At 45.8% G+C, this 25706-nt stretch overlaps 1 protein-coding gene across 1 annotated transcript in view; it reads left to right on the top strand.

The window, feature by feature from the left end:
• The window catches only part of LOC120056549 (protein naked cuticle homolog 1-like), a 38198-nt gene extending 13595 nt beyond the window's left edge, over positions 1-24603 (top strand). Inside the window, exons 4-10 of the mRNA XM_039004735.1 lie at positions 12370-12427; positions 18188-18294; positions 18458-18553; positions 20144-20291; positions 22618-22699; positions 22880-23040; positions 23589-24603. Coding sequence (XP_038860663.1) covers positions 12370-12427; positions 18188-18294; positions 18458-18553; positions 20144-20291; positions 22618-22699; positions 22880-23040; positions 23589-24127 — 1191 coding nt within the window. The 3' untranslated portion in view covers positions 24128-24603. The remainder of the gene's footprint in view (positions 1-12369; positions 12428-18187; positions 18295-18457; positions 18554-20143; positions 20292-22617; positions 22700-22879; positions 23041-23588) is intronic.
• Positions 24604-25706: the final 1103 nt, after the last annotated feature.

Genomic DNA, 25706 nt, shown 5'->3' with positions numbered 1-25706 from the left:
ACACACACACACACACACACACACACACACACACACAGTCAAGCGCACACATATGCACACTCTCTCAACATATTTATTTACTTGTTGATTTAGGATTAGTAACAGCCAAATACCAATTTAGTCTACTTCCACATTTGTATGTTTTCATTAGTAGGATGACACCAATGATGTTCTCCAGTCTACAGCTCTTGGAGTAGTTACTCTCTGCTTCAGACACAGGGTGACCACTAGAATCCTGTGGTCACCTGAGTGACAGACGGAGAGGGAACAGAGGAAGTGGGGCATAGATAAACATTAAACAGCTCTGGGACCATTGTGGCCTCCTCCTGACATCCAGCGTGGGACGTAGGCCCTTCCCATGGCGCCTGGGACCCAGGGTGCATATTTGGGCCTGGATTGTCTGTTAGGGGATTTTTTTCGGTTGAGAGAAACCCAAACACAGGACAGGGGCAGGGGGGCCCAGCTGTAAAGGAAGGCCCTGCTCCCCGCTGCTCTCCGGTGTGTTTATGCTCCACAGGTGCCTGAGTGAGGCCCAGAGAGGTGAGGACTTTACCCCACGTCATAGCCTGTCACTGGGTCAGGACGACCAGGGAGGAGTCCCATTACATAACCCATTACTCATGCTAAACACAGGCAGAGGAACCTCAACCGGTAGAGTGCTTAACCAGAAATGGAGTTGGTCTGTGTGAACTCTAAATGGAACTGAATGTAAAGTGGCCACAGGCTGTCAAGCGTTTAACTGTGACTACTGGTTTGTGGGGGTGCGTGGCTGGTTGGTTCTTCATCTGTGGCCTCTGATTATATTGCCCAGAGTTGTTTTTGTTGGTTTGTGTATGCATGTGGTGTATCTGTGTGCATGATGAGGGCAGCTGGGGGAATCTCCTGAGGGCTAATGACAGTGCTCAGGGGACAGGGTGAGTGTGTAGGAACAACCAGGGGCCTGAGCTGTAGGCCTCCCCACCAGGCAGAGGTTGACACATGCCTCACTGTCTTGCCTCTGCTACCCCATTTCAACTCTAATAGCACAACTGTAATTACTAAACACTGTGTAACATCTATGGGTCATTTCCACTCCAGAAGCTTCAGTGTTCTTCTAGCTTAAGTGTGCCCAGCCATTGGACTGTGGTGGGCCTAGCTTAAGTGTGCCCAGCCATTGGACTGTGATGGGCCTAGCTTAAGTTGTATCCCTCTCTGAGGTACACCTGGGGCAGATGGAAATACGGTTTCAAATGCAGTGTGTCGTTCACCTCCTCCTTCTGAGTGAGCTATCTATCTGAAACGGTTATGCTTTAACTTTCTGCTGCAGTATCAGTGGAACCTCACAGATTTTGAAATCTGTGAGTGAAATACAGGGGTTGCCTGAAGGGAGTGGAAGTGGAACAAACTGACTGTGCCGATTCATATTTGATGCTTCAAAGCCAATCCGCCTGTATGCCGTCGGTGTGATACTTGAGATTATGAAGCCACTACTAATGCTACACATTTCCCAAGATCTTTGAAACCAACAAAAGTGAGAGGTTCAATGACTGAGTCCTGGATTCTGTGAGTGGGGTGCTCAGAGATTTGTTTTGTTCCTTCCTGTTTGAGTGCCCGTTTCCTGATTGGTTTGTCACTGGTAACTTTTCCTGTGTAGTAGTGTACACACGTGCTGTGCAGGCGATTGTGTGTGTGCTTGCAGGGGATTCAGTCAAGCACGAGCGTGAACAACATGCTCCACCAAAGTTCATTATCATGACCAACTGACAGCTAACCCTGACCACTAGTTCTGGTTAGAGCTATGACTAGAAACCCTTAAACCTGCCACTGGCACCAGAGTGCTCTCTGGAGTTGGAAGTGGTTATTTCTGCCCCTGTGTTTATTTGCTAAGTTGAGAAGTTGTCTGTAATTAGAAAGAATGTTTGTGTAAAGTTTTTAAAGTTGAACATGTGAGATGGTTTTTACGTAGTTACATATGACGTGGACTAGGGAGGGTGTCTGGACTGGGTTGAAAAAGTCCTCATATAGGCTCCAATAAAGTCTGTGGTCTAAGGTGTGGTGACTGTCTTTCAGGTCTCTGGGTTCCTTCTCTTGTCAACCTTAGAAAAGTGTTCACCTAAACCTTATTCCACCTTTGTCCTAGGTTTAAAAACAAGACACAGCTATCTGGAAGTGGCTGTGAATGGTCCCTTTAGATAATGGCTTGGGACATTGAAAGAAGGGCAGTCAGAGCAGATGTAGGCCCAGATGTCATTTCCTGACAAGATAGAGAACAGAGGTGTGTTTAGCTGGATATCTCCCCAGTGCTCTGTCTGTGGTAAGAGGCTGAAGTGCCTGTCACTTTCTACTTACCCTGAGGGCTATAGACCCCCTCCCTCCCAGTGTCTGAACCCACACATACCCCTACATCACCGTCTCCTAAACCAACTCATGATACTTCAACTAATTACCCAGACTTCCTAGACACACTGTGTCAAGCCCTCTGGAACGCATACAGCTCTCTGCTGCTGCTTGGCACTATAGCTAGATGGTTCCAAAGTGCTCCATCATTTCCTGTGTGGAGGTGAGAGCTATGTGATTGCAGTTTTAACCGCCCAGGCCCTCAGACAGAGATGAGGTGTAACACTTTCTCTGCTGCCTATACGGCTCCTATCCTCTCCCCTCATCTCTTCCATTCTTTAGAAATGTGCTTCACTTCACTCTGCATTCAAAGACAAGGGCTATAACATAGTTAAACGGGTGTCCTGACTCTCTGTGGTCCCTGAAGATCCCATGGTACTTATTGTAAGAGTAGGGGTGTTAACCCCGGTGTCCTGGCTAAATTCCCGACCTGGCCCTCATACCATCATGGTCACCTAATAATCCTCAGTTTACAATTGGCTCAGTCATCCCCCTCCTCTCCCCTGTAACTATTCCCCAGGTCGTTGCTGCAAATGAGAACGTGTTCTCAGTCAACTTACCTGGTAAAATAACGGTAAAATAAAAAAATAAAATAAAATAAATAGTGATTTGCTACTCTTGGCAGACTGGGCCACCTGTAAATCAAGGCCAAGTGACAAGCGGTCTCCAATCCTGGCTCCCCCTGGGAATGGAGGCTTTCTCCCAGAGAGGGTTCATCATAGTGGCTGGGCTGGCTGGCGGAGAATGTGTTCGAGAGAGAGCGTGAAGAACAAACACCATTGTAAATACAACCCATATTTATGTTTATTTATCTTCCCTTTTGTACTATTTGCACATCGTTACAACATTGTACATAGCCATAATGACATTTGAATTGTCTCTGTTCCTTTGACATGTTTGTGTAATGTTTACTGTTCATCTATTTCACATGCTTTGGCAATGTAAACATATGTTTCCCATGCCAATAAAGCCCATTGAATTGAATTGAGAGAGAGAGAGAGCAGTCCACCTGGCGTTCATATGGTCTATCTACTGTATCTCCATGAACCCCTTCTCTGCTGCTGGGCTGGGGGGAACCAACCACAGACTAACATGAGCTTTAAAGACCCTTGATCAAGCAGCCATTTTCTCCTCTCTGAGACACTCGTTTGATAAACAGCCTGATAAAATCTAATTGCTGTGGTTACATATTTTTCAAAGCCCTAATAAATACCTTGCTTTATGCCTTGAGAAACAGGCAGGTTACAGTGGTGTGTTGCCCAAGGGGTTAGCAAGCTAGCAGAGCTGTAAAATATTATCTTTGCAGGTGTAAAGGTTTTGTAAATGGGTCATTAAAGCGTTGGCTAACTTCACACATGAACCACGAAGAGGGAAGGAGGGAGATCAGCATGTTTCTGAAGTACAGAAATGAGGGCTGTAAATCTCCACTAATATTCTACTGAGCCTTTTAGGGGGAAGCCTTTGATGTGGATGAGGTAATGTGACCAGCAATGTTTGCAATGTTAATCTGACTTGGTGAAAATGAATGGTGGGCAGGTCGTGTACAATCACACTATAAGAGCCAGTCATTAGAGGAGGAGTCTTCTGGGGGGCTGTCAACAGAGCTGGATTCACGCAGACGGGCACACATGCAAGCAGGCATGCCAACGCTCATGCACACACGCACACACAATTTTCTCTCTCCAGGCCCATGAGTTAAATCTGGGATCCAAAGGCATCACATTCAGCAATGTTATATTATGCAGTTGGTCTGCACAGACACCAAATGTCACTAAACATACCAGCATGAATCCATGAAGTTGGACACCACAGCTCCTCCAATCACAGGACTTTTCCCCCCTTCCCAGTGTTGAGAGCTGTCTGTGTGTGACCTGTCCAGTTAACTAGAGATAAGATGGTAAGCCCACTGGCATGCATCCTTCCAGGCCTCTCCACCTCTCCTAACCAGCCCAGCGTAGCCATCACAGAGCCCTGGTGCTGCTCACTGCATACCATACACATCATAAGGCAGCTTCCTCCAACCTGACTGGCTGACTGACTGCTGACGAATCCCCAGCCTGTGGCTATAATTTCCTTCCTGGGTCACAGGCAGGAAGGAAAAACAAGTGGGTGTGCTGTGAGTGAGCAGTGTCAGGCGTGGGGCCGCAGAGTCTGCACCGTAACCTCGCCGACTGCAATGAAGGTGTCTGGTCCTCTGCTCCTTCAGAAGCGTCCAATTAGCCACCGTTATCCTCCGACCGTCTGGCATGGTGTTTCAAACTGGCAACCTGGAGTTCAGTCAGTGAGTTGTTATGGTCCAGTTAGAGTTCAAGGAAACATTCTTTGTTTCCTTGAAGAGGGTTTTATCTGATCAGGCTGGACTTGGCTCACAAGTTGAAAAGGACCTCAAGATCAAACCTTGGATTGCCTTGACATGCTTTGATCTCAGCGAAAAACGTTCAGTTGTGTATCAAATAGCATTGTAAAAGAAAACAGATATGTCTCTTTTCTTGGCATGTCAAACGGCCTCTCCTCTGCTTTTATGCAGTTATGCATAATAAAGATCTATGATGTTGGAGTCCGTCCAAGTATCTATGATTTGAGGGAACCAAAGAAATACCTCAAAGTAGCATCAGATGTTTTGGCCCGAGAGGATAGGCTCTTCACAGTTGAACAACAGAACAGGTCTCTCTGGTTCTGGCTCATAGTTCTACATGCAGACACCTACATTATGTTTACTCAACACGCGCGCACACACGCACACAGAGATGGCTGTTGATCTAACAGATGTGTTGCACAATAATTGTCTCTCTGCTTTCTCCTCCCTGGTAGATGTGTCTTTGTCTCCTGCCAGGTTCGCTACGGTATATGATTATCTGAGATCTTAATTTCAGGTGTGCAAACCGATCCTTATCGAAGCCATGCTTAGAGGCAGTGCTCCGTTCACTACCTCACAACAACACTTTCTATCTTGGAACCATTTCAAAACGTCGTGTTTTGTCGGTACGTGCCGCCCAGTCTGACTGTGGCTGTTAAATGTCGGGTAGTGACATTTAGGAGGAGGAGGAGCAGAGGAGGAGCAGTTCACATGAAGAACTGAAGCTGAGTCTTGGGTCATGTTCATTATGGCAACAGAAAACACAAATTTGCATTTATTATTGGACAAGTCCATGTAGTTCCACCCCATTTGACTCAGTTTTCAACCTAGTTCTAAGCTGCTGTCTGGTGTCTGATGCTTTCTGTTTTTGCAAACAGTACTACACAATTAAAAGGGTCACTGCACTTTTACCTCTCTGATCCAGATCCCCCTTCTCAAGGATATAGTCACAGCACCAGACCCAAACCTTTGAACCAGCCTCCGGAGTGTCTCAGCTTACTCTGTTGGGGGCGGAGAGGGGATGGGCATTTCCTCTTGAGGTCCTGCTCCTGTAACACTACACCTTAAGCTCATTTGCAGCCCTAAAACCAATATACTTTTTGTTGTTTTAGTTCGGCAATGTCTTGGCTTTAAAAACAAGCAGTTTTAGTTGATTTCTTTCATTTATGAATTTTATTTATATATATATATTTAATTATTTATTTCAGATGTTAGCAATGGTGTGGTTTTCTAGGTTATTCATAACCCTGTCTTGACTCTGACATGTGGCCATGGCTGAGAGGAGCTTAGTTGCTGTAGACCGATATCACCCGGACAATTTTTACACTTAAAACCCCTTTCCTTTTTTAAAACCTGGGCTCCCGAATGGTGCAGCAGTCTAAGGCACTGCATCCCAGTGCTAGAGGTGTCACTACAGACATCCTGGTTCGAATCCAGGCTGTATCACAACCGGCCGTGATTTGGAGTCCCATAGGGCGGCGCACAATTTGCCCAGCGTCGTCTGGGTTTGGCCGGTGTAGGCCATCGTTGTAAATAAGAATTTGTTCTTAACTGACTTGCCTAGTTAAATAAAGGTTACATTTCCTCTTGGTTTTGGGTGAGGCCTATGGTCTGTGATCCTCTGTGTCTCTCTGTCAAAAGGACCAAGCAGGCCTAACTGACACAGAACCAGAACGACATGGCCACCAACCATTCCCTCATCCCTCTCTTGTCTTCCTCGCTCTGTTGTCTTCCTCACGTTCCCTAAATGGCCATCCATGTGTTGTTTCCCTCCCTGCTCGGCATCGTGGGCCTGTCTTGCTCCAGTGTAAGACCTGAAGGTTTTCTCCAGTTCCAGCACTGCCTGGGAGAGGAGAGCAGAGAGCAGCGGGTGGCACCCAACCCAACGCTTCACTCCCATAATGAGATTTTTCCTGGGTTTTGAAGAAGTGCCAGTAACTAGTAACACTGCTCCAACCCAACACTGCTCCCGAGGCCTCCACCGAGCCCTGCGCCCTGGCTGGCTGGTTCACGATCAGGTGGAGCTGTCGTCGGCCGCCCGCTTAAATTGTCAGCCGCCTGTGTTGGGTGGAGGTAGACAGCGTAGAGACCAGGGCCTTGTAGGACTTTCCACAACCCCACACTTACACACGTAAACACACATATGGTAGTTACACACGCACTCATACACTGAATGCGCTCGCAACCACACGGTCACACACATAAACACACACGCACATGTAATTACACACACACACACACACACGGCCCAGTCTGTCTGTGAACACAGTGCCTGGGTAAGGCTGGCGGGCCCCCATGGCAACCTCATGCCCTAACTTGCCAAACTTCAGTCAGTCTATGATTTGCTTTTCACCCCTGCAGTCAGTGGTGCCTTGGCTCTCTTGGCTCACTTAAACTCTCAATATAACCAATGTTAGTTCTTAAAAATATTATTATTTGTAAATACGCAAATCTGGGTTTTCCTTTATTTTCCCTTATTCAAATCCATATTAATGTGTTTCATTGCCGTTGGTCCGCCATTTTGATTCAAAGGCCAAATCAAACAACCCTAGTAGACGGAGCGGGCAGCCTGTCCACTACTGATGTAGCTAGCTGGGATGCTGTAATGCAGCACAGTCACACTGTGTTCCTGTCTTATGCTGCTCTAGGAATAAATCACTTTCTGTGAAGGGGCTTTAACAACTTTAAAACACACTGGGGCCATACAATCCTCCATCCTCCAAGCCCAGAAGAGAAGACGCTCTGAAGGGTCTGGCTCCTGTTGAAAGCAAAATGCTTTAAACTTTGGTTTCCACAGAACATTAAACATCATGTCTGGAAAATTGTTTTTGGTGGTTCCAAGCGTTGGAGGAAAGAGGCTTGTTCATGTGCTTACAGCCTTTCATGATACTCTGAAGCTCTGGCGTAGCGCCCAAATACGTTCTGCAGAGCTAGGAAAGTGACACTTCACTGTAGTCTTCGTAAAACCTTCATAAACACTCCATAACACCAGTCGTGAACACACAGGAAAAAAAGCCAAAAGACCTTTACACGTACAGTATCACGCAATGTTCATCTGAGCAATTCATTCTCCTCAACTATTTCTCAAATGAGCAGCTGGGCCTTCACTTTTTTGTTTTGTTGTATAGAGTTAGACCAGGGAAGCACATTTGATTAGCATATATAGTATGGAAGACGGTTACTGAAGGTATGAAAGATCCAGGAAGATGCAGTGTTCATTGAGGTCTACTTGAGATGGTGCAGCTCTTGGCCTTGTCCCTGACTCTGTTTGCCTTAAGCTGCACTCCTATTGTGACCCTTGACCCCACATAGGACAAAGGTCACCAGGCAGGCCTGTGATTGGCTCATTGGCCTGACACGACAGGTCAAGATGGATGGCTCTTTTAAGGTCAGCTCATTACCATGCTTATAGCCAGTGGAAAACACGGTCATTGAAGATAAAGTATAAAGGTTGGCTGAACAAAAGATGCTATCACTGAAGAACATTTTAAGAATAGTATACATTCTTCTTTGATATCGTCACTTGTGTATTGAAGCCCACATTGGCCCTGAAGCTGAGAGGATGAAACAACTTTGAAGTGTGAATTTAAAAAAAATCAGTAAGCATCCTGTGTGAAATCTATTGAGCCAGCCAAGAATCCATCAATGAACTAAAACAAGTCCTAAACCTTTTTTAGAACCCCCTTAAAGAGGACAGAGGTCACTAGTCAGTATCCCCATTCCCTAATCCTCAAACCTGGGAGCTGTGGGGTCCCTGTGAGGTCCCCAGGAAGAAAAGAGCGGTCAGTCCCACAGTAGAGAAGGGTGAGGGCCTGAGGGGTGTGGGCCTGGGCCAGGTCCTCCATTGATCTAAATGAAGATGCTGAGGTGGCAGGGAGGCGCTGAAGACAATGGAGTGCTCAGTGTGTCACCACCAGAGTCAGAAGTGAGGTTCAGGGGATTAAACTTCATTCTCATAGCACTGAATAAAGCTGATCCAGCCCTCTGCCTGCCTGGTGAGGACCTGAGCCTCACTGAAAGAGAGGGAAGGGAGATGGAGGGGGGGGAGATGGAGTGAGGGGAGGGGGGGGGGGGGGGGGGGTGTGAGGGGGGGGTGGAGATGGAGGGAGATGGAGGGGAGGGGGTGATGGAGTGAGAGGGGAGGGAGTGAGAGGGGAGGGAGAGGGGAGGGAGATGGAGGGAGAGAAACAAGGGAGAGAGATAGTGAGAGAAACAAGGGAGAGAGTGAGAGAGAGGAACAATGGAGTGAGAGAGAGGAACAATGGAGTGAGAGAGAGGAACAATGGAGTGAGAGAGAGGAACAATGGAGTGAGAGAGAGGAACAATGGAGTGAGAGAGAGGAACAATGGAGTGAGAGAGAGGAACAATGGAGTGAGAGAGCGGAACACTGGAGTGAGAGAGCGGAACACTGGAGTGAGAGAGCGGAACACTGGAGTGAGAGAGCGGAACACTGGAGTGAGAGAGCGGAACACTGGAGTGAGAGAGAGGAACAATGGAGTGAGAGAGAGGAACAATGGAGTGAGAGAGAGAGAGAAACAATGGAGTGAGAGAGAGGGAGAAACAATGGAGTGAGAGAGAGGGAGAAACAATGGAGTGAGAGAGAGAGAAACAAGGTGGAGAGAGAGAGAGAAACAAGGTGGAGAGAGAGAAACAAGAGTGGGCGGGAGAGAGAAACGAGAGGGAGGGAGAGTGGGTGAGAGAAAGAAACGAGAGAGAGGGAGGGAGAAACGAGAGGGAGGGAGAGGGAGTGAGAGAAAGAAACGAGAGCGAGGGAGTGAGAGAAAGAAACGAGAGCGAGTGAGTGAGAGAAATGAGAGGGGGCGAGAGAGGGAGTGAGAGCGCTGAAAAAAATAATCTAGGGGTTTTACTGAATGTAGAAAAACATTAAGCAGAGATGCCAAGAGCAGATCCCAGAGTAACCCCAGCATACTAATACTGTTGCCATCCATCATCACAGACAACAACCAATTAGCACATTCCTCTTTCTCCTGTTCTCATGTTCTTGGCTAATCCCTCCATTTTGTGTCATTCATCAAAAACAGAAAATGTGCTTGACTCAATACTGTGCATATGTGATAGAGAGAGAGAGTGTGTGTGTGCTTTGAGAGTTTGGTTGGAGGGATGTTGCTCATTGTAACTAAAACCCAGCCGCCTTCATTGTTTGATTTCAGAGCATAAACCCTGGTGAGAGAGAGAGGCTGGAAGAATATTGATTGAGGGGTGATTTGTCTGGGAGGGGTTTATGGAAGGAGGCTGTGGCCTGGGCTGGGTCCTGGGCTGGAGTTACTGTACAGGCCTGGACCTTAATTGTGAAGAGTACTGTAGACCTGGAGCTCTGTGGCTGTGGTGCCAATGCTGGCTGCAGTACTACTGACAATTAAGTTGTCAGCTGGCGCTCCAGAGCCGCCCTCCTCTGACCTGCAGAACTCTGCCTGACCTGCAGAGATAGTTCTGACGCCACTCAGGGACAGCCATCTGACTGCAGCTCTTTCTCTCTCTCTGTCTCCGTCTGTCTCTCACACTCACACACACACACGCGCTACACAATACAGCTTAATCTGTACTACATTCAGAGCCCCCCGCTGAGGATCTGTAAATACAAGGCATTCAGAAATGCGTTACAGATGTGTGCTGGCAGCAGGATTTCAGCAGCGTTGAGATATTCAGGTCTCTGAGTGTGTTCTTGTTGGACAGGGATATCTTTTAAAGCAGCGTACACATGGAGAGCCTCTCCTGTTACTTACCCTGTCTGCTGCAGACTGCTCTGCTGGCTGCCTCGCAAAGGCAAAGCAGGGGCTGAGCGCCTAAGCAGCAACACAACACCGCTTCATATAACTCTCTCCCCACCGTCCCACCTCCCCACCACCCACTCCCCTCCTATCTCGATCTCCACTCTCAATCTTTCCACACAGTCGGTGTCTGATTTTTATCTCCTGGGCTGGCTTCTTTTGGGCCTGACCAAATTCGTCTGGGTCAGGCCTAGTTTAAATAGCAGGCTGGTAAGGTTTCAGCTCAGAGGGAGAGCGAGGAACCTGGCTACATCCTGAGGAGGTTTTAATGATTCAGACAGCCTCAGTCAAGCTGTTTCCCAAATGGCACCCTACTCCATATTTAGTGCACTATAGTCAGTCAGTCAGTGATGTGGTGTACACTCCTCCTGAGGGGCCACCCCACTGGGCACACTGCAGAGCTGCTCTACTAGGCTGACTGGGCTAGGATCACACCAGCTGAACTCTACCTCTCTACTGGATTAAACCCAAATCCCTCCTACATCTTCTCACTCTCATAAATCCCCCTCTTTAACACAGAGGGGAGAGACACTGAGAGAGCGATACAGAGAGGGGGGGGGGGGGCGATACAGAGAGGGGGGAGAGACACAGAGCTAGTAGCTCCACATAGACTAGATCAAGCAGCTCAGGTGTTGTTTTAGTGGTTTTTGATTTGATTGCTGTGTTTATCATGTAGTTACTATGTCTCTGGGTGTATATCTGTGTAGGCTTACGGTATGAGAGTGTTTTCAGTAGTATATATGTCAATGCCAGAGAGAGAGCTTTTTCCGATGTGTGTGTGTGTGTGTGTGAAAGAGAACTCTCAGATCAGGGGTGTGTGAAAGAGAACTCTCAGATCAGGGGTGTGTGAAAGAGAACTCTCAGATCAGGGGTGTGTGAGAGAACTCTCAGATCAGGGGTGTGTGAAAGAGAACTCTCAGATCAGGGGCGTGTGAAAGAGAACTCTCAGATCAGGGGTGTGTGAAAGAGAACTCTCAGATCAGGGGTGTGTGAAAGAGAACTCTCAGATCAGGGGTGTGTGAAAGAGAACTCTCAGATCAGGGGTGTGTGAAAGAGAACTCTCAGATCAGGGGTGTGTGAGAGAACTCTCAGATCAGGGGTGTGTGAAAGAGAACTCTCAGATCAGGGGTGTGTGAAAGAGAACTCTCAGATCAGGGGTGTGTGTGCGAACGAGAACTCTCAGGGGTGTGTGTGTGTAATGGTTATTGGGCCAGATGACTGTCATGCCACAGACACCTGAGTTGACATTTTCCATGGTTAAGCCCTGTGCTCACATATCACGCAGTCCTATTGGTATGCACTCACAGACACGGCTGCCAGGAGAGGAGAGGGGCTCGGGTCGGATGGACTGAATCCCACCAGCGTATCGCTACCCCCAATGACGATAGACCCCGTCACGAAAATAACCTCACAGACAACCCCACAGGATTCCCCACAGGAAGAGTGTAATTGTGACCAGTGATTGAGACCGTTCTTTGACTAACTCCAGTACTGTGTGTCAGTGGCAGTCAGTCATACGCTCACTCTGTTTAGATTCTTCAATTACAGTACTGTCTTCTCTAACTTTATGGTTCTGCTCAGCTTCATCTCACAAACAAGCTCTAAATATATAGAGCTGAATACTGTCATTTGGATTTAGCCATGCCAGGATGTATTGGCGGCTCTAATGTAGATCTCCAGTGTCTATCTAGAATACTTTGTTTATATGGTGACTGTACTCTTCCTCTCTACTTCCTCTACAAACATGGAAATAAACTCTGTAGCTAAATCTGGTGGAATATATATTTGTTGTGCATGGTCCGTGACAAATGCACTACAATAAATGTGTCTCTGTTCCTCTTTCTCCAGGATGTGTTGGACAAGGCGTGTGCAGAGGGGATCAGTGATGAACATTACCGTTTAGAAGGTAGGACCCCCTCCCTCCCCTCTCAAATGTGCTGATGAGGTGGATGTATGGAATCCCTCCCCCTTTACCTTCTCCTATCCTCCCCCTTTCTCTCACCTGGCCTTCCCCTCCCCCTCTGTGCTTTGCAATTCACCTCCATCTATTCTGTTTTCCCCCTGTGTGGTGTGATCCTGGATTAAGGAATCAGGGAGGAAAGGCATCCCCCTTCATCTGAACTGAGCTGGAAAAGAGCACCAGACCTCTGTGCTACCTAACTGGCAGCATGGGAGAGTGGGATGGGACCAGCCCAGAGCTCTGTTGTGCTACCTAACTGGCAGCATGGGAGAGTGGGATGGGACCAGCCCAGAGCTCTGTTGTGCTACCTAACTGGCAGCATGGGAGAGTGGGATGGGACCAGCCCAGAGCTCTGTTGTGCTACCTAACTGGCAGCATGGGAGAGTGGGATGGGACAAGCCCAGATATGTGGGTCAGGATGTCTCGGCTGGCTAGTTTTGTTGTTGAGTTGAGCTGGTTTATTTTAAGGGGTGGGCCAGGTATGCTTTGGTCCTCATAATGTTGCAATATCGAATCCCCGAGCTGACAAGGTAAAAACCGGTCGTTCTGCCCCTGAACAAGGCAGTTAACCCACTGTTCCTAGGCTGTCATTGAAAATAAGAATTTGTTCTTAAAACCTCTTGACGCTAGGGGTCAGATTTTTTTTTTAAATAACGTTCGAAAAGGAAACAGACTATTTCTCAGGTCCAGATCATAGAATATGCATATAATTTACAGATTAGGATAGAAAACACTCTAACGTTTCCAAAACTGTCAAAATATTGTCTGTGAGTATAACAAGACTGATTCTGCAGGTGAAAGCCTGAGGAAATCTAACCCGGAAGTGATTTATTTTATTTAAATCTGTGTTTCCTTGCCCGTCTTTCTTCCATTTAAAGGGGTATCAACCAGATTCCTTTTCCAATGGCTTCCTCAGGCTGTGACCAGGCTTTAGACATAGTTTCAGGCTTTTATTTTGGAAAATGAGCGAGATTTTCAAAACTAGTCAGGTGTCCTTTGATTAGTTCCTGCGCGCGAGAGGGGTAGCTCTCCATTTTCTTTCTCTCTTTTATTGAATAGGTTACGGTCCGGTTGAAATATTATCGATTATGTTTGTTAAAAACAACCTGAGGATTGATTATAAAAAACATTTGACATGTTTCTACGAACATTACGGATACTTTTTGGAATTTTTGTCGAACGGAACGAGGCTTTGGTTTTCTGAACATAACGCGCAACCCAAATGGCGTTTTTTTGTTATAAAAGTAATATTTATCGAACAAAAAGAACATTTATTGTGTAACTGGGAGTCTCGTGAGTGCAAACATCCGAAGATTATCAAAGGTAAGCGATTAATTTTATTGCTTTTCTGACTTTCGTGACCATGCTAATTTGGTGCTAGCTGTTCTAGCATTGATTGATACACTCACAAAAGCTTGGATTGCTTTCGCTGCAAAGCATATTTTCAAAATCTGACACGATAGGTGGATTAACAGCAAGCTAAGATGTGTTTTGTTATTTCACTTGTGACTGCATGATAATAAATATTTTTAGTAATATTTTGCGCCCTGCAATTCAGCGGTTGTTTAGGAAGATTATCCCGCTAAAGGGATCCGTAGCACAGAGAAGTTAACTGACTTGCCTAGTTAAATAAAGGTAAAATAAAAATATCCACATACAAGTACCTTAACTTCTTCCAGCTGAAATCCCGTTAACGGGATCGATTTGACAACAGCCAGTGAAAGTGCAGGGCGCCAAATTCAAACAACAGAAATCTCATAATTAAAATTCCTCAAACATACAAGTATTATACACCATTTTAAAGGTAAACTTGTTGTTAATCCCACCACAGTGTCCGATTTCAAAAAGGCTTTACGATGAAAGCACACCAGCTGATTATGTTAGGTCAGCACCTAGTCACAGAAAAACACAGCCACAGAGTCACAAAAAGCAGAAATAGAGATAAAATGAATCACTAACCTTTGATGATCTTCATCAAATGGCACTCATAGGAGTTCATGTTACACAATACATGTATGTTTTGTTCGATAAAGTTCATATTTATATCCGAAAATCTCAGTTTGCATTGGCGCGTTATGTTCAGTAATGTTTTGCAGCCAAAACATCCAGTGATTTTGCAGAGAGCCATATCAATTTATAGGAATACTCATCATAAACGTTGATAAAAGATACAAGTGTTATGCATGGAATTAAAGATATACTTCTCCTTAATGCAACCGCTGTGTCAGATTTCAAAAAAGCTTTATGGCAAAAGCACACCATGCGATAATCTGAGTACAGCGCTCAGCCACCATACAGATACCCACCATGTTGTGGAGTCAACAAAAGTCAGAAATAGCATTATAAATATTAATTTACCTTTGATGATCTTCATCGGAATGCACTCCCAGGAATCCCAGTTCCACAAATGTTCATTTTGTTCGATAAAGTCCATCATTTATGTCAAAGTACCTCCTTTTCGTTTGCGCGTTTAGTCCAGTAATCCAAATGCACAACGCGCGAGCACTAAGTCCAGACGAAAAGTCAAAAAAGTTCAGTTCGTAGAAACATGTCAAACGATGTATAGAATCAATCTTTAGGATGTTTTTTATCATAAATCTTCAATAATGTTTCAACCGGACAATTCCTTTGTCTTTAGAAATGAAAAGGAACAGAGCTCGCTCTCACGGCCGCGCGCCTGACTTAGCTCATGGCGTTCTGCCAGACACCTGGTTCAAACAGCTCTTATTCGCCCCCCCTTCACAGTAGAAGCCTGAAACAAGGTTCTAAAGACTGTTGACATCTAGTGGAAGCCTTAGGAAGTGCAATCAGACCAAATTTACACTAACTTGGATAGACAAAGACTTGAAAACCTACAAATCTCAGATTTCCCACTTCCTGGTTTGTTTTTTTTCTCAGGTTTTTGCCTGCCATATGAGTTATGTTATACTCACAGACATCATTCAAACAGTTTTAGAACCTTCAGAGTGTTTTCTATCCAAATCTACTAATAATATGCATATCTTAGCTTCTGAGCTTGAGTAGCAGGCAGTTTACTCTGGGCACGCTTTTCATCCGAACGTGAAAATAGCGCCCCCGGCCATAAGAAGTTAAGACCTGGTGAAAAGCACTATAAATACAATACAATTCTATACTATTATAGAACATGTAATTATGATAACGTTAGATGACCATTCACACCACACCGTGTTCATTTCAAAATCCCTCCCTGTGTCTGCTTAGGAGCCATCTTGCTTCCTTTCTCTTCCCCTCATTCTCAGAAGACTAGACACACCATGATTCTCTTACAGACTCTCAGTACTATTTGTGATTCTCATAAGTTCTGACTGAAATGTGACAACTTATTATCAAAGTAGTTCTTGATTACCGTTTGGTGCAATTCTTCTTTAGACCTGGGGGTTCACTAACAGATTTCTTAAATCACATTTAAACTTGAATGGAAGCCGTTATGGAGCATTCCGGCTTTTTGATTCTTTATAACCCAGGAATGAAAGTGGTTTGTTGAAGGGGAAAAGGACAGACATAGAGAGCCAGAGAGAGGTTACAGATGAACGTTAGACCAAAGCACATATAAAAGCTTGTCTTTCCTCAGGGCTTCAGTAAGCATTTTCAAATGAGGTTGTGAGGATTAAAAAATAACTTGCTGGCAAAATTGCAAAGAGGGATGAAGCAAAAGGGATCCAAGATGGTAGTGTGTTTTGACTCTTCGTATCTTGCAGTTACATCCTCCGTGCCTTTTCAAATGTAGTTTTCACAAGGCTGTTAAGTGAGGCTTAGAAGTCCCAATCAGCTGTATAAACCTGTATCTCTGTGTCTGGTCACACTTGCTTGACTCTCAGACCAACCACACAGAGATGAAAGCTGAGAGTGTGTGACAGCGGTCGTGTGTGACAGCGGTCGTGTGTGTGTGTGATGGCAGGGCTGTTGGATCAGGCATGATGGCATAGTGAGAGTGCCAGTCCCTCCTCCCCCTCCCTTCAGATCACCAGCATATAGTTCCACTCATAAAGAGCAGGCTGACTGTATTTCAGTGACGAGGGGGCAGAGTCTGAGAGGGAGATAGCAGATTATGTCTACATAGGGAATAGGGTGCCCTCTGGGACATAGCCTACAGTATTCCTCCGGGCCTTTTCATTAGCCTGGAGATGAGCATCACCATCTCCACATTGGGCTTGTTACCCAACAGATTTTCCCCCTCGATTGGCACAATGGTACCTTTGAGCATCTGTGATGATCAAAAGACAGGGTTATTTTTTCCTCCTCCAAAAAGTTTTTGCTCCCCAGGACGCTGCCTTTCATTGTGCCTGCAGCCGAGGGGACGGGAGACGGGACAGACATGTTCCTCTCTCTTTGATCTGCTTGGATACGGAGGAAAGAGAACGAGGCTGTTGTGTCTGTCTGCTCCTTTGGCGACCACAACAAACGCTGTTTCAGATTTGACTTGGCTTAATTAATTCGTGATTCTGTTTTACAGCCGGCTGGTCTGATCCTCGGCCAAAAGGTTTGAGAATGGAACTTCAAAGTGCAACAGGGGGGAGGAGGTTGGGGGGGAGCTGAGCTGTGTGTGTGTATGCGTGCTCAGTAACCCAACCATCTCCTGATCCTGATTGGTTGGGCAGGAGCACAAGCAAAACCAAATGGCCACCAACTGCGTCCCAATGAAATGGCACCCTATTCCGTAAATAGCGCACTACTTGGACCCATGGAGTGACTATGTGTATTCATGGCCTCTGCCCGTGTCCTATCAGTCTCTTTTTCATTTGTAGTACCCAGGTCTGAAACATCTCAGAGGTTTTAGTTGGATTAGGATGTGATGAGAGGATATGAAAGGACTGTGACATGTTACAGTAGGAGATGTTGGTGGGCTGACACACTATAAGGGTTTGATACTGTAGTTTGGGCCTACTGTTGATGAGGATGTGCGTAGCGGTGGAATAGGATGTGTGTGTGACAGACGAGGTGAGGCCTCCCTATGGGCGCTGTGTGTCTGAGCTATATGTCTGGAAGCTATAATACTCAGTGAAACATCCAGCATTATGAGCTCAGCTACAGTGGGCACAGAGACCGAGGCAGGGCTCCCATGGGGTTCTTTGATGTTCAGATCAGATGATGTTCCCACTTTAGAATGTAGTATCTTAAGCCACATTATACAGTAGCATCATGTCCTGTTCTTGGCATGTAGGGCATGTTATGTCTGTTCAGTTCCATGTTCTATTCATCCACCCTCCTCTCCCATTCCTGGGGCTATGCTAGCACTTTCCCATGGCAATGATTTGCATCCAAGCCCCGAAGTATTTTGTGTCTGTGCCTTATGCTTATTTATACACTTGATTCTTGACATAGCTTACTGTAATATATCTACTGCTGTACATATCTACTGCTGTACATATCTACTGCTGTACATATCTACTGCTATACATATCATTCTTAGTTGATCTTGTGTACATTCTCCCGGTGTACATACATATAGTTTGGCATTTGATTACTGCTACAGTGCTATTTGGGTTGTTAATCAGATTCGTCCCGCCGTTATTGATTTATTGTCTTTTTTGTATTTTCTTTCCTTACATTTTATTTGACATTTTACTGCATTGTTAGGAGCTAGTAACATTAGCATTTCACTGCACCTGCTACAACATCTGCTAAACTGTGTACGCGACCAGTAAACTTGTATTTGATCATTTGGTTGCGTGTGTGTTCTTATAGTGGCTCTGCCCCCGGAGAAGACGGTGGACAGTTGCTGTGTGGAGGAGAAGATGCAGGGGAGAGCGAGCCAGGCGCCCACAGGCACACAGAAACAGCTCCAGTTTGAAGTGAGTGTGAAGTTGAACTGTGAACCACCAACATGGACCATTTATTAGTGCTTCTGGGAAAAACTAGAGTGACAATATAATACTCTTTCAGGGATGGAAGGAGGCACACTTGCACACAGTCGTGAATGTATTGATACTTATATTGCAATGCGATTCGTTTCAGGAGCTTGAGTGTGCCGTCTCTGTAGAGGAAGACAACAGACAGGAGTGGACGTTCACGCTGTATGATTTTGACAACAATGGCAAGGTCACCAGAGAGGTAAGGGTTCAAACATACTCTAACACATAACAGGGAACTTTACTTTTCTTTACCCGCTCATGATCTTTTCCTCTTTCAATCTAATACACACATACACATACATAGACTAAGTGAGACACAATCAGATGAAGTTACATTCATCCATTTCAATAATACAGCCACTAGGAACCAAAGAGACATTTTCCTTCCCAGCGATAGATACCTAGTGGCGGGCTGCTGCCTTGTAAAGATCTGAGCAGTGCAGTCAGAGAGGTCTGTATTTTTGGAGAGCTGAGTTGAAACGGTGTGAAGAGACTGAAGCCGTCCTCTGTGTGGTGGGATGGTTGGATCTCCAGTTTCTTTGGCATCGCCCATGGCCCCGCGGCACATGAGACGGCAGGCGGCAGCTCACACAAAAAGAAGAAGAAGAAGGAAATAGCTTTCTTCTCCAGCTCCCTTTCTTTATTTCTTGAGACGTATGAAAAAATGGAAACTAAAAATGACATAGGAGGCTTTTTTATGTCTTAGCGTTTGAAACGGTATCTGGAGCTAGTCCCCAAAGAGCTCATAATAGGCCTTTGTTGCATTCAGAGAGAGGCAAGGCAATAGGAATGCAGGCATTTGGACGTTTTAGAGGAGCAAGAGCAGAAGCTAGGCTAACAGGCCCAAAAAGGTCTGAATTTCTGAGTGGCTTTGTAAGCCCCTTTTCTTGGCAGTGACAGTCCAGGGAACATTAGTAGAAATGCAGTAATTACCTTCAGAGGGAAAATGCTAACAAGACTTGAAATATGTATAATTAAACATACTATGTTTTTGATCCATCTGTGGATGTTCATGTTGCTCTCTTCCTAAACAGACTTTTAAAGACTTAAGCGAGTGCAGATTTCAGATGTCTGCTCTGTGCTCACTGACTTTGTGTGGATGTTATTCGGCCTTTCTGTCTCCTACAGGATTTTCCCTCTTATTTTCTCTCTTTCTTATTCTGTCTATGTCTGACTCTTAGCCCTGAGGCAAAGGTCTGTGCTATGGCCCTTAGCTACTCAACTCTTTCAAAGAGCGAGAAAGAGAGAGATACTGAGAGGGAGATAATACTTTTAAAAGCTCTTAATTGAACCACTGCCAAAGTTACACTAACCACCATAAAAAGCCTACAGAGAGAAAGGGTAATGAAGGCTCTATCTATTAAGAGCAGAGCTGCTATAGAGTGGGTTGTGCATCAGTTCATCTTTTAGCACTTCTCCTCCCACCTCCCAGACATATCTTGTCATGCATTTATCCCATCTTTGTACTCCCTCTTTGTACTCCCTGCCTGATCACTTTACAGGGAGAACACTGAAATAAAACAGCTGACAACTCTGCATGTTCTTCTCTTCATCTCCTGTTTGCCTGTAACATGCTAGACAGACTACAGTAACTGAGTTGTCGGCTGTGCACTAACTCAGACCCTCTCTCTCTCTCTCTCTCTCTCTCTCTCTCTCTCTCTCTCTCTCTCTCTCTCTCTCTCTCTCTCTCTCTCTCTCTCTCTCTCTCTTTCTCTTTCTCTTTCTCTTTCTCTTTCTCTCTCTCTCTCTCTCTCTTTCTTTTTTTTTTTTTTTTCTCCTCCCCCCTCAGGACATCACCAGCCTGCTCCACACCATCTATGAGGTGGTCGACACGTCGGTCAACCATTCCCCCAGCAGCAGCAAGACACTGCGGGTCAAGCTCTCCGTGGCCCCCGACTCCAGCCAGCGCTGGCGGAGCTGCACTCAGGGCCCCGCAGGTAACCACAGGGCTGGGAGAAGGGGGAGATAGAGGGGGGAGGAGAGAGAGCGGTGTTCTTTGGGCTCCCCTACTTGACTGTTCTGCTGTCAGCACATCCAGAGTCTTGTTTATTGTCATGCGGAAAGGCACCTGCTTCAGGCATGTCAGACTCCTCTCTCTCTCACTCTCTGCCTATCTCTCCGGCACAATGGGGTTCATTTTTAATGATGGTAGTAGTGACAGAGCTGAGAACCCCCCAGTGCCTTCAAATACTCTGAAAGAAACCTTAAGAGATGCACCAACTCCTTTTGATATCCACAACCATTTTATTTTTCTCTAAAGTGTTTCTTCTTCTCCCTCACCCCCCACTTCTCAGAGCTGTCGGTAAAATATAGCTACATTCAATGTAACTTTTCTAACTGACGACTTGGTAAACAAGTATTGAGAATAAATAAAAAATTGCTATAAAATATGATGCCCTGTTTGTTTATCTGTTGTTGGGGCTATTTATAACGTCAAGCGATTCAAAAGAAGCAGGCTTTGAAAACGAACCATTAACTGGCTGTCTTCATGCTAATTTCAAACCACAACATATCTCACTTCATTAATAAACTCTGGGTTATATATACAGTACCAGTCAAAAGTTTGGACACAACTACTCATTCCAGGGTTTTCCTTTATTTTTACTATTTCTACATTGTAGAATCATAGTGAAGACATCAAAACTATGAAATAACACATATGGAATCATGTAGTCACCAAAGAAGTGTTAAACAAATCAAAATATAGTTTATATTTGAGATTCTTCAAATAGCCACCCTTTGCCTTGATGACAGCTTTGCACATTCTCTCAACCAGCTTCATGTGGTAGTCACCTGGAATGCTTTTCAATTAACAGGTGTGCCTTGTTAAAAGTACATTTGTGGAATTTCTTTCCTTCGTAATGCGTTTGAGCCAATCAGTTGTGTTGTGACAAGGTAGGGGTGGTATGCAGAAGATAGCCCTATTTGGTACAAGACCAAGTCCATATTATGGCAAGAACAGCTCAAATAAGCAAAGAGAAACGACAGTCCATCATTACTTTAAGACATGGTCAGTCAACCCGGGAAAATGTCAAGAACTTTGAAAGTTTCTTTACGTGCAGGCGCAAAAAACATCAAGCGCTATGATGAAACTGGCTCTCATGAGGACCGCCACAGGAAAGGAAAACCCAGAGTTACCTCTTCTGCAGAGGATAAGTTCATTAGAGTTAACAGCCTCAGAAAGAGTTCAAGTAACAGACACATCTCAACATCAACTGTTCAGAGGAGACTGCGTGAATCAGGCCTTCATGGTTGAATTGTTACAAAGAAACCACTACTAAAGGACACCAATAAGAAGAGACTTGCTTGGGCCAAGAAAAACGAGCAATTGACATTAGACTGGTGGAAACCTGTCCTTTGGTCTGATGAGTCCAAATTTGAGATTTTTGGTTCCAACCGCTGTCTGTTTGTGAGATGCAGAGTGAACAGATGATCTCTGCATGTGTGGTTCCCACCGTGAAGCATGGAGGAAGATGTGTGGGGGTGCTATGTTGGTGACACTGTCTGTGATTTATTTTGAATGCAAGGCACACTTAACCAGCATAGCTACCACAGTATTCTGTAGCATTACACAATCCCATCTGGTTTGCGCTTAGTGGGACTATCATTTGTTTTTCAACAGGACAATGACCCAACACACCTCCAGGCTATGTAAGGGCTATTTGTCCAAGAAGAAGAGTGATGGAGTGCTGCATCAGATGACCTGGCCTCCACAATCACCAGACCTCAACCCAATTGAGATGGTTTGGGATGAGTTGGACAGAGTGCAGAGTGAAGGAAAGGCAGCCAACAAGTGCTTAGCATATGCTGGAACTCCTTCAAGACTGTTGGAAAAACATTCCAGGTGAAGCTGGTTGAGAGAATGCCAGGGATGTGCAAAGCTGTCATCAAAGAAAAAGGTTGCCACTTTGAAGAATCTCAAATATATTTAAATTTGTTTAACACTTTTTTTGGTTACTACATGATTCCATATGTGTTATTTCATAGTTTTAATGTCTTCACTATTATTCTACAATGTAGAAAATAGTACAAATAAAGAAAAACCCTTGAATGAGTAGGTGTATCCAAACTTTTGACTGGTACTGTATATATTTTTTCTTTGTGTCTTATATGAGACCTGGAGTAAATAAATGAAGCATTGTTGTTTTTTGTATTTTATAGATCTTCAAAGTAAAAGGCAGTGAACAAAGGTTTCTTTCTTCTGAGAGAAATTGTGTGTGTGTGTGTGGCTGCTCTTTTTGATAATGTCCTGCTCTCTCACAGATATGCCCCACCCCAGAACCAAGACTGACAAGTGCATTGAAGACCTTAAAAGTGCAGAGAAGAAGTCTCGAGCCCTCCTCAGGTAACATATGTTCTACAGCCTGCATCAAGGTTTTACAAGACAATAATGTACATCTGTACATCTTTGACACTAATAACAATCTTGATTTTGACACCGACAGAATGTATGTTTTGCAATGCATCTTAGAGAGCTAAAAAACTGCTTCAAGCTGTTGTAAAGTCTCATCTCTCTCCCCTCCAGGCGCCATCACAGTGACCACCACACTATCCAGCACCAGGTTCTGACCCAGCAGGGTCAGAGTCGGGGCTGCCAGCGCCACTGTGTGGATGAGAACCTGGAGCGCAGGAACCACTACCTAGACCTGGCCGGCATCGAGAATTACACATCCCGCTTTGGAGCAGGTGAGCTGGCCCAGGTGGGCTGGTCCGGGGGGGGTAGAAAGCCAGAAGATTGAGGGGGGCTAGAGCCGGGGGCGATGGTGGAGAGATTGGAGACTAGAGGCACTGACCGATCACAGCACCGCGGTACTTTGAAGCTGTGTCCAGATGGAGGCCTTCATTACCCCAGCACCTGCTTGGAGGCAGGCATGTAGGTCTGGCCAGTAAAACATCTGGACCCACCAGGGCACAATACGATATGTCTTCAGGGGCCAGGCCTCATCATGAAGTGAATTCAATTATGTTTAATATGGGGCTGCTTTTGTTTAAATGTCTGTGTTGACGGGCTGATTTTTTTAGTGTGACCCCCCCCTCTAGTTCAAACAGAAAAATACACTTTGTTCTGTGAAAAAAGAAAGCAGAAAAAAATGAAAAGAGGTATTACAAAAGTATTGGAACTGGTAATTTTAACGTTTGAGTTATGAACTTCTCAGTCTTTCAATTAAGTTATTGATGTATCAATTGACCCATCATGGGTTATTTATCCTGACCTGTATTTCTCCCCTCTCCAGCCCCCACCACAGAGCCTGTGAAAGCAGAGCCACAGACCCGACCATCGAACCAGACCAGGTCTCGCTCTCATGAACCAGAGAACGGCCACACCTACTCCCACCACCATCGATCACAGGTGGCCATGGAGAGCAGCACCGCCCCAGGCCCTGACACCCTTTGTCCCCCACGACCGAGTAAAGACTCAGGTAAACACGCCCTGCGCTCCCCCAAGACCCACAGCCGGACGCACCCCACACAGACCACCACGGGCAGGGTGATGAGGAGCAGAGGGGCCCCACCTCCCCCGGCCCTACCCAGCCAAGCACCCCCTCACCAGTCCTCAGCCCCCTACCGCAGGCACAAGCAGAGGGCCAAGGAGGGCCAACAGCAGTACCGGGCCCTGGGGGCTCCAGTGGGGTCTGTGGTGGAGAAGGAGCAGGTGAGGGTCCTACCCAGTGTGCTCCTCTATGAAGGAGGGCTGGCCCAGATGGTTCAGAGGCACGAGCATCATCACCACCATGAACACCACCACCACTACCACCACTTCTACCAGTCCTGAGTCAGCCAGCCAGCCAGCTCCCTGCCCTGCTGCCCCCGGCCCCAGAGCACCTTCTCACAGCCCCACCTCAACCTGGCTCCACTGCCAGGCCAGTAGACTCTACAGACAGACAGGCCCCTCCCACACAGCACAGCAACAGCACAGCCAGAACTTTGTCACTGTCAGGGGGAGTTGGGTCTTGCATGGCCCCGTGGACTAAGAGGACAGGACATCAAGAGGAGTTGGACAGACAAGGGGAGGTGCAGGGTGAAGAGGGTTATAATGGGGTTGTCCAGGCATGAAGAGTCCCTGTGAGGCAGCGGGACAGTGTCTTGGTCTTCAGGCGTGCCAGGAACCAGGAGCAGGACACGATAGAGGGATGTAACAGGGGAGCCTGAGATGAACAGAAGGAGAAAAGAGACTTGGCTGTAATCCTTCAGAGGACTCCTCTCATCCCTCTCTGTCTGTCTGGTTCTCTGAAACCCTTTACTCTGATGGACTAGCTGACTTCACGAAGCCATACTGGCACTGCCATCCTCACAGACCTCTATGTTTTGGGGAAGGGGAATCGGTGGTGAAGGGCTGGTTTGGATGGAAAGACTGATGTAAAAAGATAAAATATATGATGCTCAGTGTCCAGTGAGTTTGTGTTCGAGAGAGTGCGTGTGTGTGCGTGCGAAAGAGAAAAATGTGTACATTTGTGTGTATGAATATACAATGTGTGTGTGTGTGTGTGTGTGAGCATGTGTGCATTGGTTCATATGAGTGTGTGGTGTATGGTGTCTGTGTGCATGTATTACCTGTCTGCTGTGACACCACTGTCGCCACTGAAAACCACTTGAAAAGCACTTGTGGGTGCAGTTGCATTGGAGACACTTTGGGCTGTCAGAACAGAGGACTGACAGGCATCGGCTGGATATGATGAAGACAAGATCATCCAGCTCCTGAATCTCACATGCAATACAGGACCCTCCCTGAGAGAACAATGTTGAAATGTTCAGTGAGAATAGAAGACTGTAATCCGCTGCTACCTCTAGTGTTATTAATGGAATTGTTGGTGTTATTATTATTGTTATTAATCAGATGCTATTTTTCAGTTACATTTTGTTCTATTTTTTAAAGATGACACAATCTGCAGTAATATAGTGTTGAAACGTTCCTACATGTTTTACCTACATATTGTATGTACATATATTATCAACATTATACGCTTTATTTATAATGTGACGTTTGTTGATACAATCTACATTTATTTCTCACTCAACCCCATTTTCCCAATGTACCCTATTGAAAGATCCTTATGTATACAATTTAGACCATCAAAGATACAACTCTGACTCCCTCTAATATCACCACCTAATATCACCACACACAGTTCTTTCACACAAATGGTCAGTGTACACCTTCTCAAGTACATCTCTGCCTTCTGAACAGTGTCTGTCTCATCGTTGTGGTTAGCAGTTCACAGTAAGGCTCTTTCTCATTAGCTGAATCATAAGTATGTGGTGGTTGACAATCCACAGCAGTCCCATGATCCTCCAGGTCTGATCATAACACATGACCCTAACCGCTGTCCCCTCATGAGGCATCCCCCTGTCCC

This window comes from Salvelinus namaycush, chromosome 1 (assembly GCF_016432855.1).
Source record: "Salvelinus namaycush isolate Seneca chromosome 1, SaNama_1.0, whole genome shotgun sequence".
Classification (NCBI taxonomy): domain Eukaryota; kingdom Metazoa; phylum Chordata; class Actinopteri; order Salmoniformes; family Salmonidae; genus Salvelinus; species Salvelinus namaycush.
Note: the sequence above shows the minus strand (reverse complement) of the source record. Positions and strands in the feature narration are given on the sequence as shown.